The sequence below is a fragment of the Aotus nancymaae genome, unplaced genomic scaffold, assembly GCF_030222135.1.
Source record: "Aotus nancymaae isolate 86718 unplaced genomic scaffold, 86718_ANA_hifiasm-v0.15.2.pri h1tg000011l, whole genome shotgun sequence".
Classification (NCBI taxonomy): Eukaryota; Metazoa; Chordata; class Mammalia; order Primates; family Aotidae; genus Aotus; species Aotus nancymaae.
Window position 1 is genome coordinate 76,277,498 of NW_026988422.1, and position 27,889 is coordinate 76,305,386.

At 52.6% G+C, this 27,889-nt stretch overlaps 1 protein-coding gene across 2 annotated transcripts in view; it reads right to left on the bottom strand.

Moving 5' to 3' along the window:
• ITPK1 (inositol-tetrakisphosphate 1-kinase) overlaps positions 1-27,889 on the bottom strand; it is a 179,118-nt gene that overhangs the window by 28,600 nt on the left and 122,629 nt on the right. For both annotated transcript variants that reach the window (XM_021675721.2, XM_064375179.1), the window contains one exon: positions 25,441-25,558. In XM_021675721.2, coding sequence (XP_021531396.2) covers positions 25,441-25,558 — 118 coding nt within the window. The remainder of the gene's footprint in view (positions 1-25,440; positions 25,559-27,889) is intronic.

The following is a 27,889-nucleotide window of genomic DNA, read 5'->3' on the forward strand; positions in this document are numbered from 1 at the left end:
CCCATGAAGTCATAGTAAGTAAGAAACATAGTACTATTGTTCTTATTTTGGTGCCAATAACCATTCACCAACAGAAAAATATGTTGAGCCTCTATTAAATTCTAGAAGCTAAGGATACAGCAATAAATAAAACAGAGGCATCCCTGTTCTCGAAGAGCTTACATTCTAGCAGAAGGGACCCAAACAAAAATCCAGAGAGAAGTGGAACGTATAGCTGGCTGGAGCTTGCAGGGAAACGTTAAGCAGAAAATGCAGGTGCCGGGGTGTCAGCAGAGGTGGGGTATGTGATTTGAACAACATGGTGAGGGGCACCTTGCAAAGACCGGGGGGGTTGGGGGAGCACATCTGGGAGAGGTACCATCCAGGCAGGGGGAACAGCCAGAGCAAAGGCCCAACCTGCTACTCTTAGGATGCACGAACTGGACCCAGCCAGAGAACACTACGGCTGAGCGGGAGGCTGGGAAGGAACCAGGCCCAGCTGTCCTCACTGGCGGGTGGCGCTCAGGTGCATCCCCACCATCTCGGTACCAGACAAGCCAGCTCTGCCTGCCTGAGGGACCGCGACAGCAGGGGTTCCTCCCTCTCAATCACGGGAAGCTCGCAGTGACAGTGCGGCACCAGCAGTTCTTCTCCCAGAATAGACAGAATGAAGACTCGGGAAGCCAGAGCGGGGAGCCCAGGAGGCTATTTCTGGTTCCCTGAAAAAGGCGACTGTCGCTTATTTCTCTATCATCCTTATTTTTGGATGGGAGGTGGAAAGAGGCTTTCTTTGATTGGATGGTGGGCTGTGTTCTTTTGAGAGCTAATATCAGCCCCTGGGAAACGGAAATGCTCCCGTCTTCTCTCTCTGCCTCTCCAAATCAGACACCATGAAGCGGGAGGCAAGGGGAGATGGGGAAGTCCCAACCACAGGCTTCCACGAGTCCAGAAACGGGAGGGGAATAGTTCACACAAGTGGCCAGCCGAGTCACACCTTACTACCCATCCACTCCACCAGGTGACCTCTCCCTCATCCGACTGGTAGCGGCAGCTACGGAACTTACAAGAAAATGGAAGTTAAGTGACAAACAGGCAGATCCGAGAGGACAACAGGGGTGGAGGAAGGAGGAAATGAGCCCCTGAAGGTGCAGTTTGAAGCCAGCCGGCCTGACACTGGACCTGGGGCAAACTTCCACTAGCTGAGACCTTGGACACATGACTTAACTCTGCTGAGCCTTGCTTTCCTTGTCTGGAAAATGGGAGTGATGCTTCCCTAGAGAGCCGCTGAGAGGCCTGGCACACGACAGGCTCCCAGTGGGAAATGTCCTCAGGGGAGCAGGCAGGTGTTGAAGAGCGGCTACTGGTCCACATCACAGGGCACGCCTGCACGTGGGAGACCCCGGCTATGTGTGCCTCCAACACCACGCCAACACCGGCTCTCAGAGCTGGGCTCAGTCCGGCTTCTTGGGCCACTCCCCATTCCCAGGGGCCCATATTGTATGGCAGGAAACTGGGGCAAGAGGGGCCCCATTGTGTTGCTGGTAGAGCAGGGCACTGGGGACAGGGTCAGCAGGATCTAAGTTCTCTCAGTATCTTTTGAAAGCAGGGGTTGGAGTGAAACCCACGCCCATTCTTCTCAGGCCCTGGAGCCCTTGCACATGCAGCCTTCTCAGCCCCGAATGCCCTTTCTTTCCCCTCCCCGCACCAACCTGTGGCCTGGGAGACTCCTGCTTGTCCTCCATCATGCGACAGGCACCCTTTTCCTACCCACCTGGGAGGAGCCCCCACCTTGCTGTGCCGGCCAAGGGCCCCAGGCTGCTCATCTTGGCCAAATAATGATGCATCCACCTCCCTCACCTGACTGGGCACCGCTGCAGGGTCTGCAGAGGACCTGAGCTGTCCGGGTTTGAATCCTAGCTCCATCTCATATCAGCTATATGGCGCTGGCCAAGAAACTTTGCCTGGCTGTGCCTCAGTTTCTTCGCTGTAAAATGAGGACAAGAACAGCACCTGATTCAGAGGGTTGTAGCCCCTCCCCTACTCAGTGTTGTGGTCCTGTTGCCCTCACTCAGAGATGGCCAGCATCCAGCAGGTGCTGAGGATGGACCTCATATGTTTAAACCCTGGCACTAGCAGGTGTGCATGAAAAACTCACTGTACTATTGTCATCGGGGAGGGTCCAGGAAGCAGGTCAAATGCCAATAACATGCCAAGGAACGGGGGCACCTAGCACTGAGGCCATAACACCCAGGGCCAAGGAAGCCAGGAAAGACTGCCGGAAGGAAGCCGTCATGGTAGAGAACAGTCCAGGAAGCAAAATGAGGGCCAGTCCAGTTGCTCTGACTGAGACCACCGATGCTCCAATCCTTCTCTATATCTGTAAACAAGGCCAGTGATGCCACGCACATCCCGGGGTGGTTGCAGGGATGTGGTGAGGCCACGCCCACAAGGGGCATTCGGAATGATTGAGAATTGGATTATCCGGCCCTGTTCCCATAGATGTCCACCCTCCCCAGGGTGCCTGGTACCCACCAGCACAGTGGCACCAGCTTGTTCTGGCCTGCCCTCCTGGGACACGGATGGAACAAGGGCTATGGCCCAGCACCACGGCCTCTTCCCAGCTCCCGGAATCAATGTTCCTGAAGTCTCTTAATCCAGGAAGCCACTCGCTGGTCCCTGACTTCATAATAATCTTCTCCCCACACACGCTCCTCTGCCCACAAACCACCATCCCAAAGCTCTCGCCTGTACTGAGGCAGTTCCCAGCAAGCTGTCCATGCCCTGAGAGTGAAGCCCACAGCCTTTCCAGGCCTCCAAGCCTGACTCTTCCTGTGATGGGTTGAGCGGTGTTCCCAAGTTCATACTGAAGCCCCACTCCCCATGCCTGAGGACGGGACTGAACTGGGAGATAGGGTCTTTCAAGAGGTAAAATGAAGTCACTAGGGTGGGTCCTAATCCATTATGACTGGTGTCCTTATAAGGCGATTAGGACACAGACACACACAGAGGAAGACCATGTGCAGACATGGGGAAATGATGGCCATCTGCAGGCCAGGGATGGAGGAAGACGCCAACTCTGCCAACACTCAGATCTGAACCAGGAGACAGCATATTGCTGTTGTTTAACTGCAGCACTGCCATGCAACCCTAGCTAATGAATATACGTCCTAATTTTTTTTTTTTCTAAGACAGAGTCTCATTCTGTTGCCCAGGCTGAAGTGCAATGGCATGATCTCAGCTCACTGCAACCTCCCCCTCCCGATTCAAGTGATTCTCCTGCCTCAGCCTCCCAAGTAGCTAGGATTACAGGCACCCACCACCACACCTGGCTAATTTTTGTGTCTTTAGTAGAGATGGGGTTTTGCCATGTTGGCCAGGCTGGTCTCGAACTCCTGACCTCAAGTGATCTGCCCGCCTCGGCCTCCCAAAATGTTGAGATTACAGGCGTGACCCACCATGCCCAATTCTTCTCTGACTGTACAACCCAAGACTGTTCCCAGACAAACCCTGGTGCCAAGTGGAGTGGGCTCCTCACTGTCCCCACTACGCCTCAGGGATGCTCCGCCATCACTTGGCAACACCCACTCTTCCAAGCATCACAGGGTCCCAACTCTTCTCCAGAGCCCCCGAGAACACACTATCCTATGCTGCCGCCTCCCAGTGGCACTCACCCCGCATGTCCCACCCACAGTCACATTTTTCTAGTACCTTTTCTGGCATTGCTACCGAGTTTTGTTGATTATCTCTTGTGCCCTATTAAATTTCCACATGTGGGTTCTGATTCAGTAACTAGGCAGTATGTTCCTTGGGGACAGGAGAAGGCAGCCTCAGTAAGAAGCATCTCTCTGGCACGCGTACACCCGTGATGATAAGTTGACGGATGGGATAAGTGAGCCGTGAGCGCTGGAAACAAAGGAGGAGGGAAGCCCAGAGCTGGCACAGCCTGAGAAGGAGGGGCCTGCAATCTCCCGCCTGGCCACCCCGTGGTGCTGTGGGTCTAGAACAGCCTTGAAGATGGCCGTGGCAGGACTGGAAAGAGCCTGGCCGGCCCATCTGTAAGCACAAGTGCTCCGGACTGATCCAGGGCCTGGACTCATCATCCAAAGTCACCTTCCCTCTGCGGTTATGCAGTTAGGGGGCGGGAGCCACGTGCTCTTGTTCTGTGATGTTCTGTGCATCTGGGTGGCACAGAACTTGGTTCCAGCCTGACAGCAGCTCTGAAAATAACCCAAATGGCTTTTTGGCCAGCAATGACAATGGCAGCCACCCAGTAACATCCACAGTCAGGTCACAGGCATGAGAGTGGGAGAGCAATGCAGGCCGGAGCCAGGAGGGTGCTGCCAGGAAGGGTCTGGATGAGACGTCCTGGTATGAGAGCGACAGAGACAGAGTGGTCCTCATCTGAAGGGACTTAGAGCCACACGAGAGGGGCTGGGCACACCCTTGCCACCAGAGCACGAAGTCATGTCCACCTGGCCCGGCTGGAGGCTCCAGGCATCTCATCATAGAAAGCCATGTGCCCTGCTCACAGATGGGGCCCCTCCATGCCCCTCTGGGGTGCCCTGACTACCCAGGCCCCCTCCCTGCCCTCCTGCAGATCGTCAGAGCTCCAGATCCCTCCGGCTACACTGAGGAGCTGCCCCTGCCCTGTGCCTCCAGGGCACGTCCCTAACACCTCCGAACTGTCCCTCTCGCTTAGGATGAGTGACTCATCTCTCCCTGCAGCTGAGGGCCCTGGAGGGTGGGGCCCCTGCAGGGGCTGGCACTGAGCAGAGCTGGATTTGTAGGGGATTTGGGGGCTTCAGAAAGGATGGAAACAATTGGATGGCAGTGACATCATTGTGTGTTTAAGGTCTATGAACAGTCCTGAATGAGATAAAACTGGAATGACATGTGTTTTGTTTGTGAAGACATTAAAAATTCCAGACCCTGAAACTGACATGCCCTGGGGATGTGGGACAAGGAGCCTGACTCCTGGAAGCCACCTGAAAATCTGTGACAGCCCTGGCTGGCTCCTAGGAACAGTGGACCCTCAGCCTCACAGCCCCTTGTAGCTAATGCAGCAACCCCAAGGGCCTTGGGCAGGCCGGGTGTGCGTGCAGCGGTGCATACACATAGGACAGAGAGCTATGAGCCCAGGCTCAATCCTAGGTGCATGGTCTCCAGAGCTCCCCAGGAGCCAGTACCTCTCATGGGCATCGGGTGTAAGGACACAGTGGCCCTCTCAGGGGCCCCTGTGGGACAAGGGAGGAGAGAAAGCACTTCTTGTGCTACTCTAGGCACAGAGGAACTCAGAGCTGAGGGTGCTCAAGGCCAATGGCAAAAGCCCATAGGGCCTGGGTCACTGAATGGGGGCCTGGGTCACTCAAAGGCAACTTGGAGCGAGGCTTCCCCAGCAGGACTAGACGCTGCCCAGCCGTACGGTTCACTGATGCAAGAAAGGGTCACATGAGGACTGTGGTCACAGGAGGAGTAGGGAAGTGGTCACAGGAGGGAAGGCCAGATCCTTGCCACATGGACTAAGCAGTGACTTCAGAGCTTCAGGGCACAGGGGTTGGGCAGGACTGTGTCCCCTCCCCAGGCCCCACCATAAGGAGAGGGTAGGGAAGTGGCATCTCCTGAGTGTTGGCACACCTCATACTGTTGGGAGGGGGTGAGGGAGAACTCAGGAGGTGTGACTCGCAAAGCCCAGCCTGAGGCTGAGCTGCTGTTCCATGCTCCTCCACAGCTCCCACAGCCTTCAGAATCAGGTCCAGGCTCCTTGCCAGCCTTGAAGTCCTCCATGGCCAAGGGCATGCCTATGCCTCCAGCTCCTCCCTCCTCCCAAGCTCTGGGCAAAACGAGCCTTGCTCAGTTTCTCAATCAAGCTCTGCACAGGGTGCAGGCTCAGTACCCCAGGCAGTGTCCCTGCCCCAGTACCCAGTTACTCCGACATTAAGGCTTGCTGGATATCTGCCTCCCTGATGGAGGCAGGTGAAGTGAGAGGCATGGTGGAAGCAGGGACTATGCCTGCCCTGCTCACCTCTGTGTGCCTGGGACCTGCCCTAGAGCCAAGAACACAGCAGGCCTGGCACGGTGGGATGGTTAATTCTTGTCAGCTTGACTGGGCCACTGGGTTCCCATATATTTGGTTAACGTTGTTCTGAGTGTGTCTGAATGAGGTCAGCATTTCAATCAGTAAATGAGTCAAGCAGACTACTTTCCCCAATGTGGGTGGGGCCTCGTCCAATCAGTCAAAGGCCTGAATAGAACAAAAGGTGAGGTAAGAAAGAATTCACTCTGTCCGCCTCACTGTTCAAACTGGGACATCAGTCTCCTGCACTCAAACCACAAATTACAGCATCAGCTCCCCTGGTCCTCAGGCCTTTGGATTTGGACTATGATATGGTTTGGCTGTGTCCCCACCTGAATCTCATCATCCTCACATCATGGGAGGAAACTGGTGGGAGGTAACTGAATCATGGGGCAGTTACCTCCATGTTGTTCTCATGATAGTGAGTCCTCACAAGATCTGAAGGTTTTATAAGGAGTTCTCCCCATGTTCCCCCGCTTCACTCTGCACTTCTCCTTGCTGCTGCCATGTGAAGAAGGACACGTTTGCTTCCCCTTCTGCCATGATTGTAAGTTTCCTAAGGCCTCCCTAGCCCTGCAGAACTGTGAGTCAATTAAACCTCTTTCCTTTATACATGACACAGTCTTGGGTATGTCCTCATAGCAGTGTGAGAACAAACTAATACAGACTATAACTTACACCACCAGCTCTCTTGGGTCTCAAGTCTCCAGTTTGCAGGTGGCAGATTGTGGAACTTCTCAGTTTCTATTTCTTACGTGCTTCCTTCCATTACGAGGTGGACCCTAAATGCTGTCTCCCTGAATGTGAACTGGCCCTAGAGCCTCACAGATAAACAGAATATGGATTTTGAAGGCAAGGCCAAAGGAGACTCCCTTTCTCAGGACACATCCCTGGGTTCATGAGCTGCCAAGTCAGTAGTCTGGCTACTCTGTCACCGTCATACTAAGCTGCCATGCAAGACTGCATGGGAGAACCACCCAGCTGAGCCCGGCCAAGCTGCAGATTCACAAGCAAAATAAACACCATTATCATTTTGGACTTCCATCTAACAAGACAACCAAAATGAAGGCTCATGGAAATGATATGTGTTGGGCACATAACACAGCACATGCAGGGCTTAATGTCAACAACCAGACAAGCAATGCAGTGTGCTCTGTGCCATCAACAGCACTTGCAGGCATCAACTCATACCATCATTATAGCAATGCCACGGCATGGATCACTATCGCCACTCCATTTTGCATGTGAGGGGCAGAGGCCCTGAGTAGTTGCATGTTCAAGATCGAAGCCAGCATGTTGTGGGCAAGGATACCCTTGACTGCTGGACAAACCACTGCATAATAGCCTTTGTCACTGGTCTCCAGTCTCATCATTCCCACTTAAGAACACCAAGTCTGAAAAGAGTTAAGGAAGGCTCCTTTCCCACTTCAGGGACCAGGAAACAGAGGCACTGGGCCAGCTGTGCTTCCCAAACACTGCAGCCAGTCCCAGGAGCCGCCTGGCTGAACACTCCGTACTGCGGGAACTTGAGAAGGTTACTTCACCTTTTGGTGCCTTCGTTTCCTGATCTGTAAAATGGGAATGAGAGCAGTCCTGCTCATAGTAAGGATCAAACTGGTTACCTCACAAAGCACTTAAAACAGAAACCAGCATGCAGAAGACACCAAGTGTCAGATCCCAACATCCTTTCCATCATCATCGTCATCATCATCACTGGTATTACCGTTTGAAGTTATGCCATTTAAAACCATCCGAGATCACCTACAGAGCCTATCACTGCTCTGCAGCATGACATGGCCCTGGGGGAGGCAAGGGAAAAAGAAGAGTAAAGAATTCTGGAGAAGTGACATGCTTGCTTCCTCCTGGCCAAAGATGGAACTCCTGACTACCTCAGGCATTGAAGAAGGTGGAGCCTGCTTGTCCAACTATCCACCATGATGGAACGTGAACTCAGATCAGCAGCAAACTCTGAGCCAGATGACATGGTTTGGCTCTGTGTCCCCACCCAAATCTCATGCTGAATTGTAATTCCCAGTGTTGGTGGAGGGACCTGGAAAAGGTGACTGGATCATGGGCGTGGATTTCCCTCTTGCTGTTCTCATGATAGCGAGTTCTCTTGAGATCTGGTTGCTTAGAAGGGTGTAGCACTTCCCCCTTCATTCTCTCTTTCCTGTTGCCATGTGAAGGTACGCCTGTTCCTCTTTCACCTTCCACCATCACTGTAAGTTTCCTGAGGCCTTCCAAGCCATGCCTTCTGTACAGCCTGCAGAAACAAGAGTCAACTAAACCTCTTTTCTTCATAAATCACCCAGTCTCAAGTAGTTCTTGATAGCAATTTGAGAACGGACTAATACAGAAAAATGGTACCAGAGAAGTGGGGCACTGCTATAAGGATAGTTGAATATGTGGAAGCAACTTTGTAACTAGGTAGAGTTTGGAACAGTTTGAAGGGCTCAGAAGAAGACAGGAATATGAGGGAAAGTTTGGAACTTCCTAGAGACTTGTGGAATGATTGTGACCAAAATGCTGAGAGTGCTATGAACAGTGAAATCCAGGCTGAGGACGTCTCAGATGGAGATAAGAAACTTACTGGAAACTGGAGTAAATGTCACTCTTGCTATGCTTCAGCAAAGAGACTGGCAGCATTGTGTCCCTGCTCTAGAGATTGGTGGAACTTTGAACTTGAGAGAGATAGTTTAGGGTATCTGGTGAAAGAAATTCCTAAGCAGCAAAGCATTCAAGAGGTGGCTGGCTGCTTCTAAAAGCCTACACTCATTTGCAAAAACAAATAAATGACTAGAAACTAGAACTTATACTTAAAAGGAAAGCAGAGCATTAAAAATTTAGAAAATTTGCAGGCTGACTATGTGGAAGAAAAGAAAAACCCATTTTCTGAGGAGGAACTCAAGGCTGCCAAAATTTGCATAAGTAACAAAGAGCCAAAGGCTAATAGCCAAGACAGTAGGGGAACATGCCTTCAGGGCATTTCAGAGACCTTCACAGCACCCCTTCCTCCCATCACAGGTCTGGAAGTTTAGAAGGGAAAATTGTTTTGTGGGCCAGGTTCAGGGCCCTGCTGCTCTGTGCAGCCTCAGGACATGGCACCCTAAATTTCAGCCACTCCAGCTCCAGCCATGGCTAAAAGGGGCCAAAGTACAACTCAAGCTATTGCTTCAGAGGGTGCAAAGCCCAAGCCTTGGCAGCTTCTACATGGTGTTGGGCCTGCAGGTGTGCCGAAGGCAAGAGTTGAGGTTTGGGAGCCTCTGCCTAGATTTCAGAGGATGTACGGAAACACCTGGATGTCCAGGCAGAAGTCTGCTGCAGGAATGCAGCCCTTATAGAAAACTTCTCCTAGGGCAGGGCAGAGAGGAAATGTGAGGTTGGAGACCCCACAGGGGCACTGCCTATTGGAGCTGGGAGAAGAGAGCCACCATCTTCCAGATCCCAGAATAGTAGATCTACCGACAATTTGCACTGTGTCCCTGGAAATGCTGTAGGTATTCAGCATCAGCCCCTGAAAGCAGCTCTGAGGGCTGTACCTGCAGAGCCACAGGGGTGGAGCTGCCCAAGTCTTGGGAGCCCACCCCTTGCATCAGTGTGGCCTGGATGTGAGACATGGAGTCAAAGAAGATTATTTTGGAGCTTTAAGATTTAATGACTGCTGGGTTTTGGACTTGCATGGGGCCTGGAGTCCCTCTAGTTCCTTTGTTTGAGCTAATTTCTCCCTCTTAGATGGGTCTATTTACTCAATGCCTGTACCCCCATTGTATCTTAGAAGTAACTAACTTGTTTTTGGCTTTACAGGCTTATAGGCAGAAGGGACTTGCCTTGTCTCAGATGAGACTTTGGACTTGTACTTTTGAGTTAATGCTGGAATGAGGTAAGAGTTTGCGGGGCTGCTGGGAAGGCATGATTGGTTTTGAAATGTGAGAAGGACATGAGGTTTGGGAAGGGCTGGGTGGAATGATACGGTTTGGCTCTGTGTACCCACCCAAATCTCCTGTCAAATTGTAATTCCCAATTTAGGGGAGGGAGCTATGGGAGGGACCTATGGGAGGTGATTGCATCATGGAGACAGAGGGGTCACAGGCTCAGGGCCACAGGAATGGATGGTCCTAGCTGTCTGTGGGGCTTCCCCCTAGCTGTTCTGGTGACAGTGAGTTCTCATGAGATCTAGTTGTTTAAAAGCATGTAGCACTTCCCCCTTTGTTCTGTTTCTCTCTCCTGCTTCCATGTAAAGACGTGCCTACTTCCCCTTTGCTTTCCACCATGATTTTAAGTTTCCTGAGGCCTCCCTGGCCATATTTTCTGTACAGCCTACAGAAATCTTGAGTCAATTAAACCTCTTTTCTTCATATTTTCTTCATAAATTACCCACTCTCAGGTAGATTTTTTTTATCCTTTTTTTTGAGACAGAGTCTTGTTCTGTTGCTCAGGCTGGAATGCAGTGCACAGTCTCAGTTCACTGCAGCCTCCACCTCCCTGGTTCAAGCGATTCTCATGCCTCAGTCTCCCAAGTAGCTTGGATTACAGGTGCACACCACCACGCCTGGCTAATTTTTATATTTTTAGTAGAGACGGGGTTTTGCTATCTTGGCCAGGCTGGTCTGGAACTCCTGACCTCAAATGATCCACCCGCCTCACCCTCCCAAAGCGCTGGGATTACAGGTGTGAGCCACCATGCCAGGCCTCAGGTAGTTCTTTATAGCAATGTGAGAACAGACTATATACCAGCCCCAGGGGAGCAATGAGACCTGGGTCATCTCCAGGCAGAATACACAGCTTCAATGCAACATCCTCGTGTTTAGAATACAAGGCTGGATCTGGGGCTGTCAGTTGTCAGAACATACCAGAGAAAACACGAAGGGAACACTGCCCATCCCTGACAGTGTTCTTGGCCGAGTCAGAGCCCCTGAGGCAGCCGAGTGAACGCCATGGCAGAGACTTCTCTGAAGGTTTGAGGGGAGGGGAGGAAGGTGGAGGGCTCTGGCCCATGACAAGACCAACAAGTCCACTCCAAGCCAGGCAGAGGGGCCCTGTTGCAGCCCCATGCCCCAAAACAAGAAGGGTTCTCACCAAGAGGGACCGTCTCTGTTCCTGGTGATAACTTGCCCTTTCTTACCTGCCTGGCCTTTGTCTGTGCTGTACCTGCCCCTGGAATGCCCTGCCTTCTCATCTCTGCCTACTGAAATGGAATCTTGATAATTATAACTGAAGCCCCGGGATTTGGCCCAGGCTGGGGACTTATTACTGTTGGGCACCTACAAGGGGTTCCTCTCTCATAGGTTTTTTTTTTTTTTTTTTTTTTTTGAGATGAAATCTCACTCTGTCACCCAGGCTAGAGTACAGTGGCACAATCTTAATTCACTGCAACCTCCACCTCCTAGGTTCAAGCAATTCTCCTGCCTCAGCCTCCCAAGTAGCTGGGACTACAGGTGCATGCCACCATGTCCAGCTACTTTTTGTATTTTTAATAGAGACAGGGTTTCACCATGCTAGCCAGGCTGGTCTTGAACTCTTGACCTCAGGTGATCCACCCACCTTGGCCTCCCAAAGTGCTGGGATTACAGGCATGAGCCACCACACCCAGCCTCTCTTGTAGTTTTTCTTGGCCACCAAGGAGGCACCTGACCCACCCTTGGAGCCCCTCAGCACTGTTCTGCCCTGTGGAGCTGGCACACAGATTGTAGTTATGGCTTGTCCTGTGTTTCCTTCTCCTTAACTCATCCTTTGCCCACCACAGACAATAATGCCTGTCCCAATGCCTGCCAATGTTCCCCCTCAATTTCCGGCCTCCACCCCATCTCTTTCTGACCACAGTCATAACACTCAGCACACCCTCAGCATCTTTTCCTGAAGCCACAGCAGCCTCCTGATGGCCTCCCTGTCTCCCCCAAGAGGTTAAGCAAAAACTGGCCCTGGAGGCCCTCTGGGCCTTGGCATGGGGCTCTTTCTAGCAGCACCAATAGCCCCCATTTCTCCTGAACATCCTGCTCCTTATCCCTGGAATGGCTCTCACCTTCTAATCAAGCCCATCATTTCAGAGCCACTCCAAATGCCACCTCTGTGAAAGCCCCACAGACAGCCAGGACCATCCACTCCTGTGGCCCTGAGCCCATGACCCCACCTGCCCCAGGCCTGTCTCCCATGGGAGTAGGATTTCTGCTCAGAGGCTCCCCCAGTGCATCTGCTTGTTACCTATCTGATTCTTGAAAATGTTCTTCCCTCCTTTGCATACTTATTGAGCACGTACTATGTTCCAGGCCCTGACATGTGGATTCATGGTCCCCAAAGATACACTCGCCCCCGTCCTCAAGGTCCTCACAGTCAGGTGGGGAAGAGAGCGGCCAGCAGACGCTGATGAAACAGTGGAATGAATGTGCGATAGGGCAGCAAAGGGTCTGTGGCCAGGGAGGAAGGCACTGAGGCCCACACAGGGAAGGGAGTGTGCAGCACAGAGGGCCTCTGGGAGGAGGTGGCCTGAGCCAAACCCCAAAGTTGGAGTTAGTCATGGGGACTGAGAGTATTTCAGAAAGGCAGAACACCATGGACAAAGGCCAAGGGTCAAGAGAGGTGCCCATGGGGTTCAGCTTGGCTGCAGTGTGGAGTGCAGAGACAGTATGGCAAGAGACAGGGGAGGGGGCAGGCAGGGGTGACGTGCCCCAAGACATCCAGCACAGGTGACGCAATGACAGCAATTAAATTCCATTGAACTTGGAAGTATGCAAGGAAAAACCACTGTATTTACTCAGTGTGGCAGGCAGAATCTAAGGCGACCCCAAGATCCCCTGTGGCCGGGCGACACCCTGCATGATTTGCCAGGGCTGCATGCATCATAGATGGGTTTTACTCTATAACTCGGTTATATTGCATTGCTGCCCTCAAAACAGGGAGACGATCTGGGTGACTCTTACTGCATCACACACAGAGCTTATTCTCTGAAGAGGAAGCTAGAGATTCAAAGCACAAAAAGGTTGGCTGGCCATGGCCGCCTTGCAAGTAGAGGGGCATCGTGAGAAGAAATGCAGGGCCTGTAGGAGCCACCAGTCAGCAAGGGTGGGGACCTCCGTCCTACAGCTGCAAGGAACTGGATTCTGCCAACGAGAGTGAGCTTGGAGGTGGATTCTTCCTCAGGGCCTCCAGAAGAGCACCTGGCCCTGCAGACACCTTGATTTCAGCCTGTGACACCCTGGACCAAAAGCCCAGCCACACATGTGGGCCTCTGACCCACCCAACCGTGAGATAATAAACAGGTCCTGTCATAAGCCACTCAGTCTGCTGTCATCTACCATGCAGTAATAGGAAATCGACACATCCAGCTACTATGAGCTTTCAAGGGGGAAACGCAATTGTGATATTTGGAGCAACTTCGGGGAAGGAGGGGGCATTTCACCAGTGGTTACAGCCCCCTACCCTGCTCCCTGAAGGCATCTAAGAGACCCTATGGCCTTGCCACAGCTGCAACCTCCCTGCTGGCAGCTGGATCCTCACTCAGCTACTTGGTGACAGGCGAGCTGTGGAGAGAAAACACTGGAGTGCGGGAACAGAAGACAACAAACGCCACCGGTGCAACATTACAGTCCGAAAAAGCCAGCCACAGGCAGGGGGAGGGCAGCTTTCCTCCCGTCCCACTTAGCTAGTGACTCATTTCATCTTACGTGACCAGAGAGCCATTTGCAACCAGAATGTCCAAAGCCCAGGAGAAGAGGAGGCAGACACTGGCCCAGACAGAGACGGACATTTCCGCATCCCATGCCTGAGTCTGGTAGCGGTAGCTGGAAACGTGGAGAGACTCCGTGGCAGCTGTTCCCGTTGATTTACAGCCCCTTCCGGAACCCGGGCAGACGCTCACTGTCCCTGCTCAGTTCCAGCTCCCACTCCCAAAACATGGCAGCCTTTTTGCTTTCAAGACATTTAAAAAATGTGGAGGGCTCTTTCTGGCAGTACCTATTCTAAAAGCAAAACACCTTAGCTTGGCCCCAGAGCAAAGATGCTGCTTACATTGATAAACTCATCCATAATTTGTAACAATGGGACAATTTTCTTCATACAAAAAGGGCTCTAATCAATCAACAAGGCCAACAACTCAACTAAAAAATGGGCACACAACAGGCAAAGATTCATTCATAGAAGACATGCAAATGGGGCCAGTGAATCCACGATGGGACGCTCAATTGTGCCAATAACGACAAACACACATCAGACGAGCTGGGTACAGTTTCCCCAAGCAGACTGGCACCATCAGGAGTGAAATTTGCTCAAACTTTTTGAAGGGCAATCCAGTGAGATCTGCCAATGGAGGAATGTTTATCATCGTTGGCTAAGAAATTCCACTTCCAGGGATTAACTATACAGAAATATGCAGGGAGCCCAGTTTGCTTTAAAAAAAAAAAATCCAAACAAAACTGGAATGACCTTATGGGCCCAACATAAATTAGGATTCATTCATTCATGTGTGGAAATATTATGCTGCTGGCAAAAGGTGCAGACCTGATCTCCCTCATCTTCATGGGCTGATGTGGAAAGGAGCCAAGACACATGTTCAGTGGGGACAAAGAGCTACATTGGGACACACGTAATAGGACCCTGTTTCTAAAATGTACACACTGGAATAAAGCCTACTGTAAGGAAAAAATAAAAGTGCACGTACATCTCTACATGTATGAATAAAGGCCTAGAAGGATAAATTCCAAACTATGAAGAGCAGCTACCTCAGGGAAGTAAGGCTGGAGTTCAACAGATTCGAGAAGCACCAGCAATTAGCGCTCCACACCCTAATACAGGGAGCTCAAGAACAGACCTGCACAGGGCTGGAAGTGAGGGCGGCCAGGAGGCGCCAGTCAGGGAATTCCTGAGTGTGCTGAGTGGAACAGTCTCTCACCAAAAGTCCCAAGAGGAGGAGGGGACTCTAGAGTTGACTGGATGGAAAAGGATACATTCTGTGGAACTTCACTGATTCTAGGGCATGTTTTTCATATTTTCAATCTCTGAAATTGAGATATGTCTCATAATCGATATTTCACATCTTACTTAGGATTTTTTTCTTTTTTTTTTGTTTTTTTGAGACGGCGTTTCACTCTGTTGCCCAGGCTGGAGTGTAGCAGCGCAATCTCGGCTCACTGCAATCTCCACTCCTGGGTTCAAGCAATTCTCCTGCCTCAACCTCCTGAGTAGCTGGGACTATAGGCACTTGCCACCCACCTGGCTAATTTTTGTATTTTTAGTAGAGTCGGGGCTTCACCATACTGGCCAAGCTGGTCTCAAACTCCTGACCTTGTGATCCACCTGCCTCAGCCTCCCAAAGTGCTCAAATTGCAGGCGTGAGCCACTGCACCCAGCCAGAATTTTTTAAAAAATAAAACATAAAGCATCAGTGCATCTTACAATTGGTGGTGAAATTCAATATAATGCCCCAGACTAAAGATTCATATTAACATATTATTAAGGCTCTGAGAAGTCCTGAAGCAAAGAAACGTGTAATCCTGATTCTCCAACACATCTGACACTTTTCCCTTTTCCTAACTTTGCCTTTCCCTTTGTTCACACATGAGATGATGCTGACACTCTGCAAGGTGCCTCCTGGTGCCCTGTGGATATCTGCAAAGCTGGAAGGGGATCCTGTCACTTTCCAGGGCAACTGGAGTGGTTGGAGACACACTTCTTACAATTCTGTATGATGACTGTTCAGTAAATACTACAGTAACAATGGCAAGAACCATCAACGATGCTACAAGAGAAGGGAAAAGGTGTGAGAAACAGCAAATGCAAGAATCCTCTTAGAAGGTTCTTGCCAACTACAAAGGAAAAAACAGAAACTTAGAGTGGAGAAGCCTGGTGGACTTTAACCAGATCACTGCTGCTAAGCAGACAGAAGATATCACTGTCCTCACGAGCCTCCTGATACGACGTGCTAGGAAGGGACTGGTACTGCTAGGTGGCATTCCTGCCAAAAATAGGTGACCTTGACCTAGTCTCAAAAACACCAGATAAACCCAAATTGAGGCACACTCCACAAAATAAACAGCCGAGGTTCTTCCAATGTGGCAAGGTCAAAACCTGAGGCTCCATCCCAGATGGTAGGAGACCACAGAGAACGACAACCAGACTGGATCCTGCACCAGAGACAACTGGGGAAATTCGAATTCATTCAGGCCTTTCCATTACTGAGTAGTTATCGCCGTGAACTTCCTGGTCTAGATGATTATGGTCAGATTAACATTATGGTGTTAACGGTGGAGGAAGCTGCGCAAAGGGTATATGGAAACTTTGTGTACTATGTTTGCAACTCTGCGTGTCAAAATTTCTTAAATATAAAAATTATACTAAACAAACCTGTGCAATGTGAACCTTATTATAATAAATCTAGAATACATCGTCCAGTAGCCAATAAAGACATTTTTAAAAGCCCACTTGTGTTACGTGATGGGTCACCCTGAGACACTCTTGTGTGGAGAAATAAACCCAGGCTACACATTTGTAAACACAGGGCTGGACGCTTGGGCGGAATGGATAGAGGGGAGCAAGTGCCTGGCAGGGTCTGGTCTCATGGGGTCACCGGAGGACTGCCATCAAGGGTGCCAGGGGTTGCTGCCTTTAGCACTAAGTGCAAGTTCAGAAACATAGGATTCACAGGGTCACGGCACAAAGGGTGTGTTCTGAAACCCACCATGCAGTGTCCCTCAGGAGAGCTCCCATTTATTGAGGAATCCTTACAACAACCTATGGGGAAGGTGCCACCAGCATTATCTCCTTCCCCATTTTACAGATAGGAAAGCTGGGGCTCAATGCAGCTAAATAACTTGCCTAAATGCATACAGCTGGGTGTTCAGGAGAGGATCCGAACCCAGGCAGTCTGACTTCAGATTCACCGTGGCACTGCCTCTGAAAAGACCCCTGCAGAGATGTGAGTCCCATGGAGAGAGCACTGGACTGAGAGTCGGAAAGGTGCTGAGGGTCTTGGGCCAGCTACGCAACCACTCTGGGCCTCAATTCTCATTGTTAAGGATGCGAAGAAGAGCAGTTTTTGTAGGGCTTCGAGAACTCAAGATCTCTTTCAGCCGGAAGAACACTAAGTGAGCCATATATTGACATTGAAGTGTAAATGCCTGCTGTTGGATACTTTCTGATGAATCTGACCAACAAGGACGTTTTGAGAACCCATGTGCCCTGCTTAAATCCCAGGGGAGCCAGGAGACTCAGTGCAAGGAGGGGGAGGAAGGTTCCTTCGAACTGAGTCTGGAGGGAGTTAGTCATCACAGCTAAGCAGTGCCAATTAGGGGACTGGTGAAAAGGGGAAAGGAATTGGGGTGAGAGCAGAAGTCCCAAAGACAAACAGTCTGTTCACCAACTGGCCCAGGATCAGCGGCAATGCCCTAGTAGAGTGAACGGAGCTGGGTGATGTCACTGGGGGAGTACCTCCTAGAGGAGGGGTGTCTGTGGGTCGAGAAGAGACAGGGGTTCTCAGAAAGCTCTGCAGGAAGGCCGGAGGCAGGCCCACCTGGACCAAGTGGGGTCTCTCATCCAGAAGCCACTGAGCAGGATGGTGCTGGAGGGGCTGGTGGGCTGCGGGTGGAGAGGCCTTCTTAGTTTTACTGGAGGACAGGTCTCAGTCATGGTCTTAAAGGCCCAGCAGGGTTAAGCTCTGAGTGAACAGACACGAACATTCTTCCCAAAAATGAAAGTGCAGCTCTCCTGCAGGACGTCAGCCAGTTGCCTTGAGAGCTCAGTTCACTCCTGTTGAGTCTCTCCCGGGAACCTGCAGACCAGTGCACTGGGCCACAGCTGTGGAAGTGAGGAGCTTGGCAGACAATCTGGCATCTGTTTTGTCTCTACCAGGGTCCTCACGAGGCCTGGACCTGACAACCTCTCCAGGAAAAACTGGTCCAGGCTCCAGGGCCACTGCCCTCTAGACACAGCCCCCAGCCCTGGTGGGAGAAAGGGGTGAGGCTGCCAGAGGGAGGGTGGGGAGGCTCTCATTACTCTCCAGGGACCCCTCGTGCCCCTGCTGCAGCTAGGCCAGGGAAGAGGAGATGCCATGGAAAGGGCCAAGAGCAGGCCTGTGGGCCTGACGTGGAGCTGGCTTTAGCTGTGGAGGTGCAGGAGAGGGAACGAGGCAGGGTGAATCTGGGGGTGTGCTCCCTGAGGCCCTGTTCTGCCCTGAACATCTTCTGGCTTCTGCTGCCTCAAGTGAGAGCCCAGCCAGCAGGACTGATGATTCCAGGATTCCTGGGTCCTGGGGGCTGATAGGACCTTGTCTGAGAATGGGCCCTCCTAGGACTGTGAACGCCTGGATGGCTGCACAGGTGGCCCCTGGCTCCAGAGGACAGGAGCAGACCCCACAGAAGGGTCAGCCAAGGGCAGAGAGATGGGAGGGATTCCAAGAATCAGCTGTAAAACAGATGCTTGTTGTAAGGGAACAGGGTGAGCTTTGGCATCAACATGGAGAAGACGCACCAGCTCGGAAACCTCAACCAAGTTACCGTAACTTCTCTAAGTTTCCACCCCACCATCTGTAAAGGGGAAGCCTACAGCCGAGGGAAGGAGCCGCTTCGAGGACAGAAGGAGCCCCGTCGCAGGCCAGACCTGGTCCCACGTGCCCTGGGGCACCATTTCCTCCTCACCCCACAGCTCCCAGGCTGGGGGAGGGCACTGCCAGGAGGGAGGCTCATGCAGACTCAGACCGGGGCTGGCCTCGGTTCCAGCTGCTGCCTCATGTCAACGAGGCAGCACCAAGCACAATCCTGCTCTGCAGAGCCTCCCTGCACCCGAAGGGCTGGTCTCAGCCTGGGAGGCAGACAGTAGTCAATGTGAAAACAACAACAGCGGCACTCCCACACATCCCCAAAGTCCAGGAAAGGGAATCACAAGCCAAGCAGCTCCCCTGAAAGGACCCTACCTCCCTGGCACCCTGTTCTCCCTCATTCCAGACCCCTCGATGGGGCATGCTGTCCCCTCACCTCAGCCCTGTGGGCTTGGCAGGCACACACCAAGGAGTCACTCTGCCTGATCTGGGGTGAGGCCACCACCTGAGACGCCCACTCAGCACATCCGAGGCACTGGCTACCCACTTCCCAGGTGAGCGAACAACTCAGGGGACAGTGACTGGCCCAGGCCACCTGAGGGGCTAAGATTGGAAGCCTCATCAGTAACAAGGTCTCTCTTTCCTGCCATAATGTGTGGTTGCCTTCAAGTGTCATTTCCTGCACCCCAGAGGGCACCTCCAGGGGTGACAGCCATGCCACCAGCACCGGGAGAGCCTGGGCAGGACTCGCTGGCAGGCACAGAGCCCCGACCCTACCTATCTTTGCCTTGGTCCCTCTCCATTAACCAGAGGGGAGTTGGGGTGCAGGAGGAGTACACACAGGGGTGAGGAGCTGGGCTTGGGAACCACTGGCTAAGAGCAGACCCACATTGTGTGGGTTCTGATCCCAAATCTGCCCCCTAGTAGCTCTGTGACCTTAAGTACCTTAAGCTCAAAGTCCTTCATGTCCTCACCTCTATAAAGGGGGTGATAATAGAACCTTCCTCATAGGGTCATTAAGTGGATTAAGTTAGCTACTAACTGTAAAGTACTTAACACAGTGCCTGGCAGGCTTAGTGCCTGGCTAGGCGCAGACAGACACACAGCTCAGAGAGGCCACACAATGTGGGGGCAATGGGCAGGGTCTGAGGCCTTGACACCAAGCCCCCACATCTTTCCAGCTCCTGAGGGTTGAGAGCCACTTCCTGCCTCTGAGAGTAGCTCCCCACCAACCACGAACACCCAAAGGCTTTTTGGGGAATTGTTTCTCCCAGGCTCTAAGGAATGTTACTTTCTCTTTGCTTAGTATTTAGATTACTCAATTTCAATCTAGCTTTCAAATGGCCTCTAAGATGAGCCCTGATTAAATTCCCATAAAACCACAAACAGAAGCATTCACTCTGTGGTATGCACTCCCCGCCCACCCTGCCAGTCCCCAAGAAGGCCTGGGATCCCAAAACAGGCCATTGGTCACCCCCAGAGCACATGAGTGAGAGCTTCAGAGAGAGGGAGAACAGGAGAGCCACCATCACCCCAAAGCAGTCAGAGCTCTCAAGGACCTCTCCAGCCTGTTGCCCAGTGGTCTGAGACCTGCTGTCCCTGCAGACAGGGACATAAACCCACTCCATGCAACTACAGCCCAGGTCCCTTCTCACACATGGTGCCTTCTCAGCCAGTTCTGGAGCCAGCTAGAGCCCTGCCCAGAATCACTCGGCCTGGGTTGGCACAGCTATGCCTTGGCCTTGGGGCTTCTATCTCTGGACCCTGGCCCTGGTGGCAGAGTGGGCTGCTGATGGGAGAAACAGCCTGCAAATTCATGAGAGGTGAGTCAGTGTTTGTCACTGCACCTCCTCCCTCCCTCCCCTAGGCCTGCACCAGGGAATGCTAAATTTCTAGGAAGAATTAAGAGCTTGGTTTGAATTGAACCCAGGCTCAGCGCTGCCTGTGCCTCTGCCTAGGGTGTGTGGGTCTGGGCATAGGCATGGCTGCCTCCCAGAAACAGTCATCTGTGACGAAAACCTGGGGCCTGGCATGCTGAGGGAGGTCACTCTGCAAGCCTCCCAGCCTCCAAGATGCTGCTACAGGGAGGGGACTGCTGCTAAGGTCACAGGCTAAGGTCAAACCCCCAGCCAGCCAGAGGAGAAATTCCAAGCTCATTCAGCCATGGGAAAGGTGGGTCCTCAGGCAGGAACCCATGCCTTGGAAAGTAACCTCCCCTAACACTCATTCTAGCCCTTCCTCCGTGGTGACAAAATCCCCATTTTAGCTGGGCACATGGCTGCTCAGAACAAGGACTCAATTTCCTGACTCCCTTGCAGCATTTTAGCTGGGCATATGGCTGCTCAGAACAAGGACTCAATTTCCTGACTCCCTTGCAGCATTTTAGCTGGGCACATGGCTGCTCAGAACAAGGACTCAATTTCCTGACTCCCTTGCAGCATTTTAGCTGGGCACATGGCTGCTCAGAACAAGGACTCAATTTCCCGACTCCCTTGCAGTTTAGGATGTGACTAATTCTGGCCATTGTTGGAATAGAGCATTATATAGTTTCTGAACCCCTCCTTAAAAAAGAACTAGGCCTTTGCATTTGCTTCCCTTTTTTTTCTTTTTCTTTTCTTTTCTTTTTTTTTTTTTTTTGAGATGAAGTTTCACATTTGTTGGCCAGGATGGAGTGCAATGGTGCCATCTTGGCTCACCGCAATCTCCGCCTCCCGGGTTCAAGTCATTCTCCAGCCTCAGCCTCCTGAGTAGCTGGGATTACAGGCATGTGCTATCATACCCAGCTAATTTTGTATTTTTAGTAGAGACAGGGTTTCTCCATGTTGGTCAGGCTAGTCTTGAACTCCCAACCTCAGGTGATCCACCTGCCTCAGCCTACCAAAGTGCTGGGATTATAGGCGAGAGCTACCGCACCCAGTCTGCTTCCTTTTTCTTCGTTGTCCTCTCCATCCTAATGTCTAGATCTTGGATGTGAGGGCTGGAAGTGTAGCCATCACCCAGGACCAGACTGCTTGACTACAAAAGAACAAGGAGCTAGAAGGAGCCAGGGTCCCAGCCCCCCAGGAGCTAGAAGGAGCCAGGGTTCCAGCCCCTGCGCCCTTGCTGGATGGCCTTCCTCTGGGCTTTTACATTAGAGAGAAAGGAAGTTCTGTCCCATTTAAGTCACCATTATTTTAGGTCTGCTGTTAAAGCAACTTGAATGCTAACTGGTACTAAGTGTTTGAAGCTGCCAGAGCTGAGGCAGAGAAATGACCCTGCTTCCCCTCCAGGCTCTGAATAACACAAGGATGAGCTCTGGAAATGTGGAACTGAGATGGCAGCAACCTCACAAAGGCTGCCCAGAGATGGCGAGACTGGTTGCTCCCAGCAGCAGGCCTCATCTGTCTCCTGGATGCAGAGCTGGGGTGGGAGAGGCCCTCCCACCTCCCGTCAGGTGGCAATGCCTGATGCTCCGCAGGGAGACAGACGGCCCATCTGAGCACAGACCTTATCCAAGGGCTCTGCCTGTTATTCCTGGGAGACCCTCCTTTTGTGCCATGGCCCAGCTGCCCAACCCTACTGCAGAGCAGGGGCTCTGGTTGTCTCCCTCCCCCTGCCCATCAATGGGATCCTAGCAGTCCTAAAGTGCCCACCCATCCCCCACCAGCTCTGTCTTCCCTGCAGCTGTCCAGATTCTCTGAAAACAGGGAGAGCAGCCTTAGCGCCAAGGAGGGTGACAACCGGAGGAAGTCTCGCCAAGTCCCTTCTCCCAACACAAAAGCGTGTCACTGGATTGCTGTGATTATCTGAGGGAACTTCAAGGGTAATTATGGCCATTTACAGTATGCCTGAAAGGGCTGAGTGCCTCCAGGAATAGCGGGGAGTAGAGGAGGGCCCAGGGTGTGCTTCCCAGGGAGACTCTCCGCCTCTGCAGCTGGTGGGGACATGCAGCAGGGACCCATCCAGCAGTGCTGGTGAATGGACAGGCCCCTGGGGGTGCAGGAAAGGGATCCAGGAAGTCCCAGCCTCTGACCGCCCTCCTGGAAGAATGCAAGCCCAGGCCCAGCGTGCGCAACAAGGAAAATCCAGGGTGTAATATTCACAGCCCACCCTCCGGACACTTCCTGCTGATCTAGAACCAAGCACGCATTAGGGTTTGGTCAACAGCTCTCTCTCTCTGGACCTGTTAGGGGACTGGGCCCTATCTTGGAACACCCACAGCTCTCCCCTTGCGGGCAGTTCCTGAACTTTATAATCTCCCAGTGAACTAGGACACACCCTGCTTAAAATTCCTGACCTGATTCCTAACTGCCTCCAGGAGAGGCCCAATTCCAGAGCTGGGCAAGTGGGTGATGAAGGTACCTTCTGGGCCTGCCTCTTGGCGTATGACTTCCTACGGTCCACTTCATCACTGGGTTCCTGCTCCCTGAACACACCATGCACGCTCACACCCTGGGCCCAGGCTCACCCCTGATCCCCAGCCCTCGTCTTCCATTCCTAAAAATTTAAGATAGATGTTAAGACTCAATTAGGATGCTGGGGTTCTGCCATCGTGGTGGGAGCAGCCAGAGCAGCTGCTATTCCCGGGTGACCCAGCAGGCCAGTCCCATGCTAAGTGCTCTGCAGACATCATCCCAGCTATCCTGACCCCTGTCCCCGTGGCTGAACCAGGTATTACCCACATCTTCCAGAAGACCAGCAGAACTCAACTGATTGACTTTTCAGAGACCACACGGCTAACAAGAGCCCAGACTAGGACCCACATTCAGTATGCCTCCCTCCAGAGCCTGTGCTTTTAGCTCTGAAAGGCCCCTCGGCGACACCTTCTCAAATCCCACCCAAACCTGTCACTCTTCGAATGGACTTGACCGGGACATGAGATGGCTGCTGGTCCACCACCTTATTCCACTAACTGGGCCTTCTCACGTTCTAATGTAGTCTCCTGCTCTTCACACAGGCAGTGTCTGACAAGCACACCTTCTGGAAAGAGGCTGACTCCCCTTCCAGAACCAAAACATTTGCCCAAAACTTCACCCATGGCAGACCGAGGTGAAGGTGACCCCAGGAGGGGATGTACAGCCCTTTCTTCCCATCTGGAATTTTGGATGGATCCAGGAAGACAGTGCCAAGGTGGGGGAAGTGGACAGCAGACGCCAATCATGCCAGGTCCAGCTAATAAAGGCTGCTGGCCCGTGCTAAGAAAGCCTGCCCACATGAGGCACTAGGATGACACCGCAACTCTCTACACCCACCAGTGTGTCAGGCATTCAGGGAAAGAGGCCCCAGGAGCCCTTCTGGACAGCCAAGCCCAGCAGCCAGCTCTTCTGCAGGGCACATTCCTTCAAGACAGAACCGAGGACTCACCCACCCTCCAGGCCAGGGTCCTCAGTCATACCCTTTCAGGTCCTTCTAGATCCAGGGCCCTGTGGCCATGGACATGAAGGTCCAGCTCAGGAGCCAGGAGCCCGAGTCAGAGAGACCTGGCTGGATGCTGGCCCAGCCACCTGAATGCTGCATGATGTGGGACGTCTGCTAACCTCTCAGAGCCTCTGGATTCATCTGTAAAATGGGAAGGCTCAGACCAGGCGCGGTGGCTCACACCTGTAATCCCAGCACTTTGGGAGGCTGAGGCAGGTGGATCATGAGGTCAAGAGATTGAGACCATCCTGGCCAACATGGTGAAACCCGGTCTCTACTAAAAACACAAAAATTAGGCATGGTGGTGTGCGCCTGTAGTCCGAGCTACTCAGGAGGCTGAGGAAGGAGAATTGCTTGAACCCAGGAGGTGGAGGTTGCAGTAAGCCGAGTTCGGGCCACTGCACTCCAGCCTGGCAACAGAGCAAAACTCCGTCTCAAAAAAAAAAAAAAAAGGGAAGGCTCATCATGCCCACTTCTAAGTGTACCAAAAAGCAGAATATAGAGAAGGCCTAACCCAAAGCCAGAAACACAACACATCCCCATAAATGGTGGTCTCAGACTCCCACGAAGATGGTCTGCCTCTGGAGCTATAAGCCAAATGGTACCCACTGGTCCCACCAGTCACCATCACAGGAAATTATACCCGAGGCCAAGTCACCATCCAGATCAGGGTTCAAGGCAGCCAGGTGAGGCCTCAATCATGGTCTGTAGGGCAGGGAGCAGGGGCTGCCTCCTTGACCCCAGGATAAATCCTCACAAAGTTGACGGCCCAGGCCAAGCACTTCCCTTGAAATTAAACAAGAGCTCTCAGCAGGGCACACTTGGACCAAGCAAAGTGAACTAGAAGATTACTGTTAACATGAATCTTTCCACAAAGTCTTTCTCACATAAACAACTTGAAAATGCAGTCTTGAGTTCTCTGGCTGGGCCTGCCCCCCAGGGTGGGGAGGGGTCGAGGGTGAGTCCTCAGGCACAGGAGCCTGCAGCTGGCACAGGAGGCACCACAGCGAAGAGGGAGGCCCCTGCCCTCGAGAACAGAGTGGACCCGTGAGGTCCAGCAGCCACATGACATCGCCACGTGTTTGATTAAAGGCCTTCAGTTTCTGTTTGTGTCCTCTACCCAGTTACATAACTCCACTCGGCTGCCTGCCGCTGAGCTGTCTACACATCCTCCTGCTCTCCAGCCTCCGTGCTACCAGGACACTTCAATGTCACCCACAGGTTCAAGACAGCAAAACAAAACCCTGAGAGCCCCTTTCCACGAGAGCACCCTGAGGGCTGTTTCCTCACTGCTGGTCATAGGAGAATAAAAGGACCTCCTCAGAATGACTGCCCCATGGAATTCAAATGCTTCCTGCCACAAAGTACTTAAAAAGACAAGACCCTTCTCTCTCTCTACCTCAGGCCATGGCCACTCTGTGACCACAGAGGTGGCTGCCTGGCATGGATGCGGGGCCACACGTGTCCATACCTTCCATGTAGGCCTCAATCTTCCGGATGAGCTCGTAGGACTTGGAGCGGTCAAGCAGGGTTCTGATGGCAGGGAGCGGGTCCAGGATGATGGTCTCAGGATGGGCATCGATGTATTCCTGAAAGGGAATCACGCTGCTCTGGTTAGAGCGGGGGTAATGCCAGGCAGCACCTCCCCCTTCACGCCCTCTGCACATCCATTCGCTCCTGTCCTGCCCTCCAGCCCCAGCTTTGGTGGAGGGTGGCGCGTCCCGGCGCTGGGGCGCTGTGAGCAATCACCTGGAGATCTGAGAGAGGCCTGACCAGGCCATACTCAGAAATAGAGCCTCACGCAGAAGACAGCGAGGAAACCAGAACCAGGCCCAGGGCAGGCCGCCTGACTCCGGACAAAACCTCACCCAGAAGCAGATCCGCTCCAGGCACTGGCTCCTCTCTCTGGGAGTGGCCTCCCTGCACCCTGTGTTCATAGGGACTCTGAGGCAGGGCCAGGACTGTGGAATGATGCCAGGAGTCATCAGAGGGTCTGCAGGAAGGTGTGGTTGAGAGAAACGTGCCACAGGGTGGGCACCAGCCACCCAACACTCAAATACTTCACTTCCATACCTACCAGCTTCGGGTAGGCACAGAGGAAATGTCACGAGAGAAACCGTGACAAAAACAAGTCTCTAAGAAACTCCCAATCTTCTTAGGAGAATAACTCTAACTTACATTGCAGGGAAGACACTGCTGTTCAGAACAGAACTCAATAAAATAATGGGCAGAGCCCCATGCCACCCTGGGGGGGCCCAGACCAACCCGGCCGACACAGCAAATGAGGTCACCCTCTGCTCTCAACACCCATGATTCTAAGGACAAAACTGGAATGCTGACGTGATAAGAGTGGGGTCTCAGGGGAAAAGCTGGCCTGAAGAAGCCTCAACCAGCTGTTGCAGGTTGAATTGTGTCCCCCAAATATACGCTCAAGTCCTAACCCTTCAGCACTTGTGAACATGGCCTTATTCATAAGGACACAGGGTCTTTGTGGATGGAATGGAGTCAGGACGAGGTCATGCTGCCTGTGAGTGGGCCTGAATCCCCTGGCTGGATTTCTTTCAGATTCAGAAATCTGAACGCAGACACAGGGAGGAGGCTGTGTGGAGACAGATGACTGCAGTGACATACCTACTAGTTCATCATGCCCACTTCTAAGAGTATCGAAGGGGAGAATGCAAGGAGAAGGCCTAACCCAAAGCCGGGAACACGACACATCCCCGAAAAACAGTGGTCTCAGACCTCTGGAGCTGTGATCAAATGGTACCCACCAGTCTCACCAGTCACCATCACAGGAAATTATGCCTGAGGCCAAGTCAGATCAGGGTTCAAGGCAGCCAGGTGAGGCCTCAATCGTGGTCTGTAGGGCAGGGAGCAGGGGCTGCCTCCTTGACCCCAGGATAAATCCTCATAAAGCCTGAGGGCCCAGGCCAAGCTAAGGAGGCCTGAAGGTGCCCACCACCACCAGGAGCCAGGAGAGGGGCAGGGAAGCTTCGCCCTCAGGGCCTCCAGAGGGAGCCATGGCTGATGCCCTGACTGGAGCCATCGGCTCCCACGGCTGGGAGAGGAGATTCCTGTAGTGTTAAGCCTCCGGGTTCGTGATACTTGGTGACAACAGCCCCAGGAAACCGACGTGCCAGCGTAATTACTCCGCCCAGCCAGTCCCCTTGCCCTCTGCTCACCCACTCCATAGCCCGTCAGTGAGGTCTGCACAGGCCGGGGAAATACAACCCAGTGCTGCCTTCCTAGTGAACCTTATCGACAGAAATAAAGAGCCATTTGGAATCATTTTTCTTCAGTGAACTTATTTTGGTCCTAGTGACCACTTTTAAGAGCACTCAACACAAAAGCCAGAGACTCATATTCCCACTTCTGCTCTGAAATCGGTCTCTCCTTGTGCTTCATGGCAGAGTGTCTGGCCCTGGGCTCCTTTCTGTCTTTCTGAGTGTTTAAAGACTTCCTCTGGCCTCAGTGGTGGCTGCATAACCTACGGGAGTCCTCACGTTCCAGTCCTCACGCCTGTGACTGTACTCATCCCTTCACCACCCTCTCCCTGCACATGAGTGCGAGGGCCTGGATGCAGGGCAGACGCTGGCGTCACAGCTCCCTCCGACTGTCAGTAAGCCACTCGGCCACTGACCCGCTGCCTGTAGATAGTGAGCCAGGCACTGATGCAGGAAAGCCCACATCTGTCGCCCACACAGAGTGTGGGGACGAGCCGAGGAGTCTCCCTCAGGAAGGTTTTATCCAGAGCTGCCCTGGGGCCAAGGAACCGTGCCCAGTGCCTCTCTCCTGACCGTCTCAGCCTCCCCCAAGGGCCTGCATCTGATCCCCCGTCTCATTTGGGGGCTCTCCATGGGTAACCACCCCTCTTGACACCATTCCTTCATCAGAGCTTATTCTTTTCAATGCAGTCCATG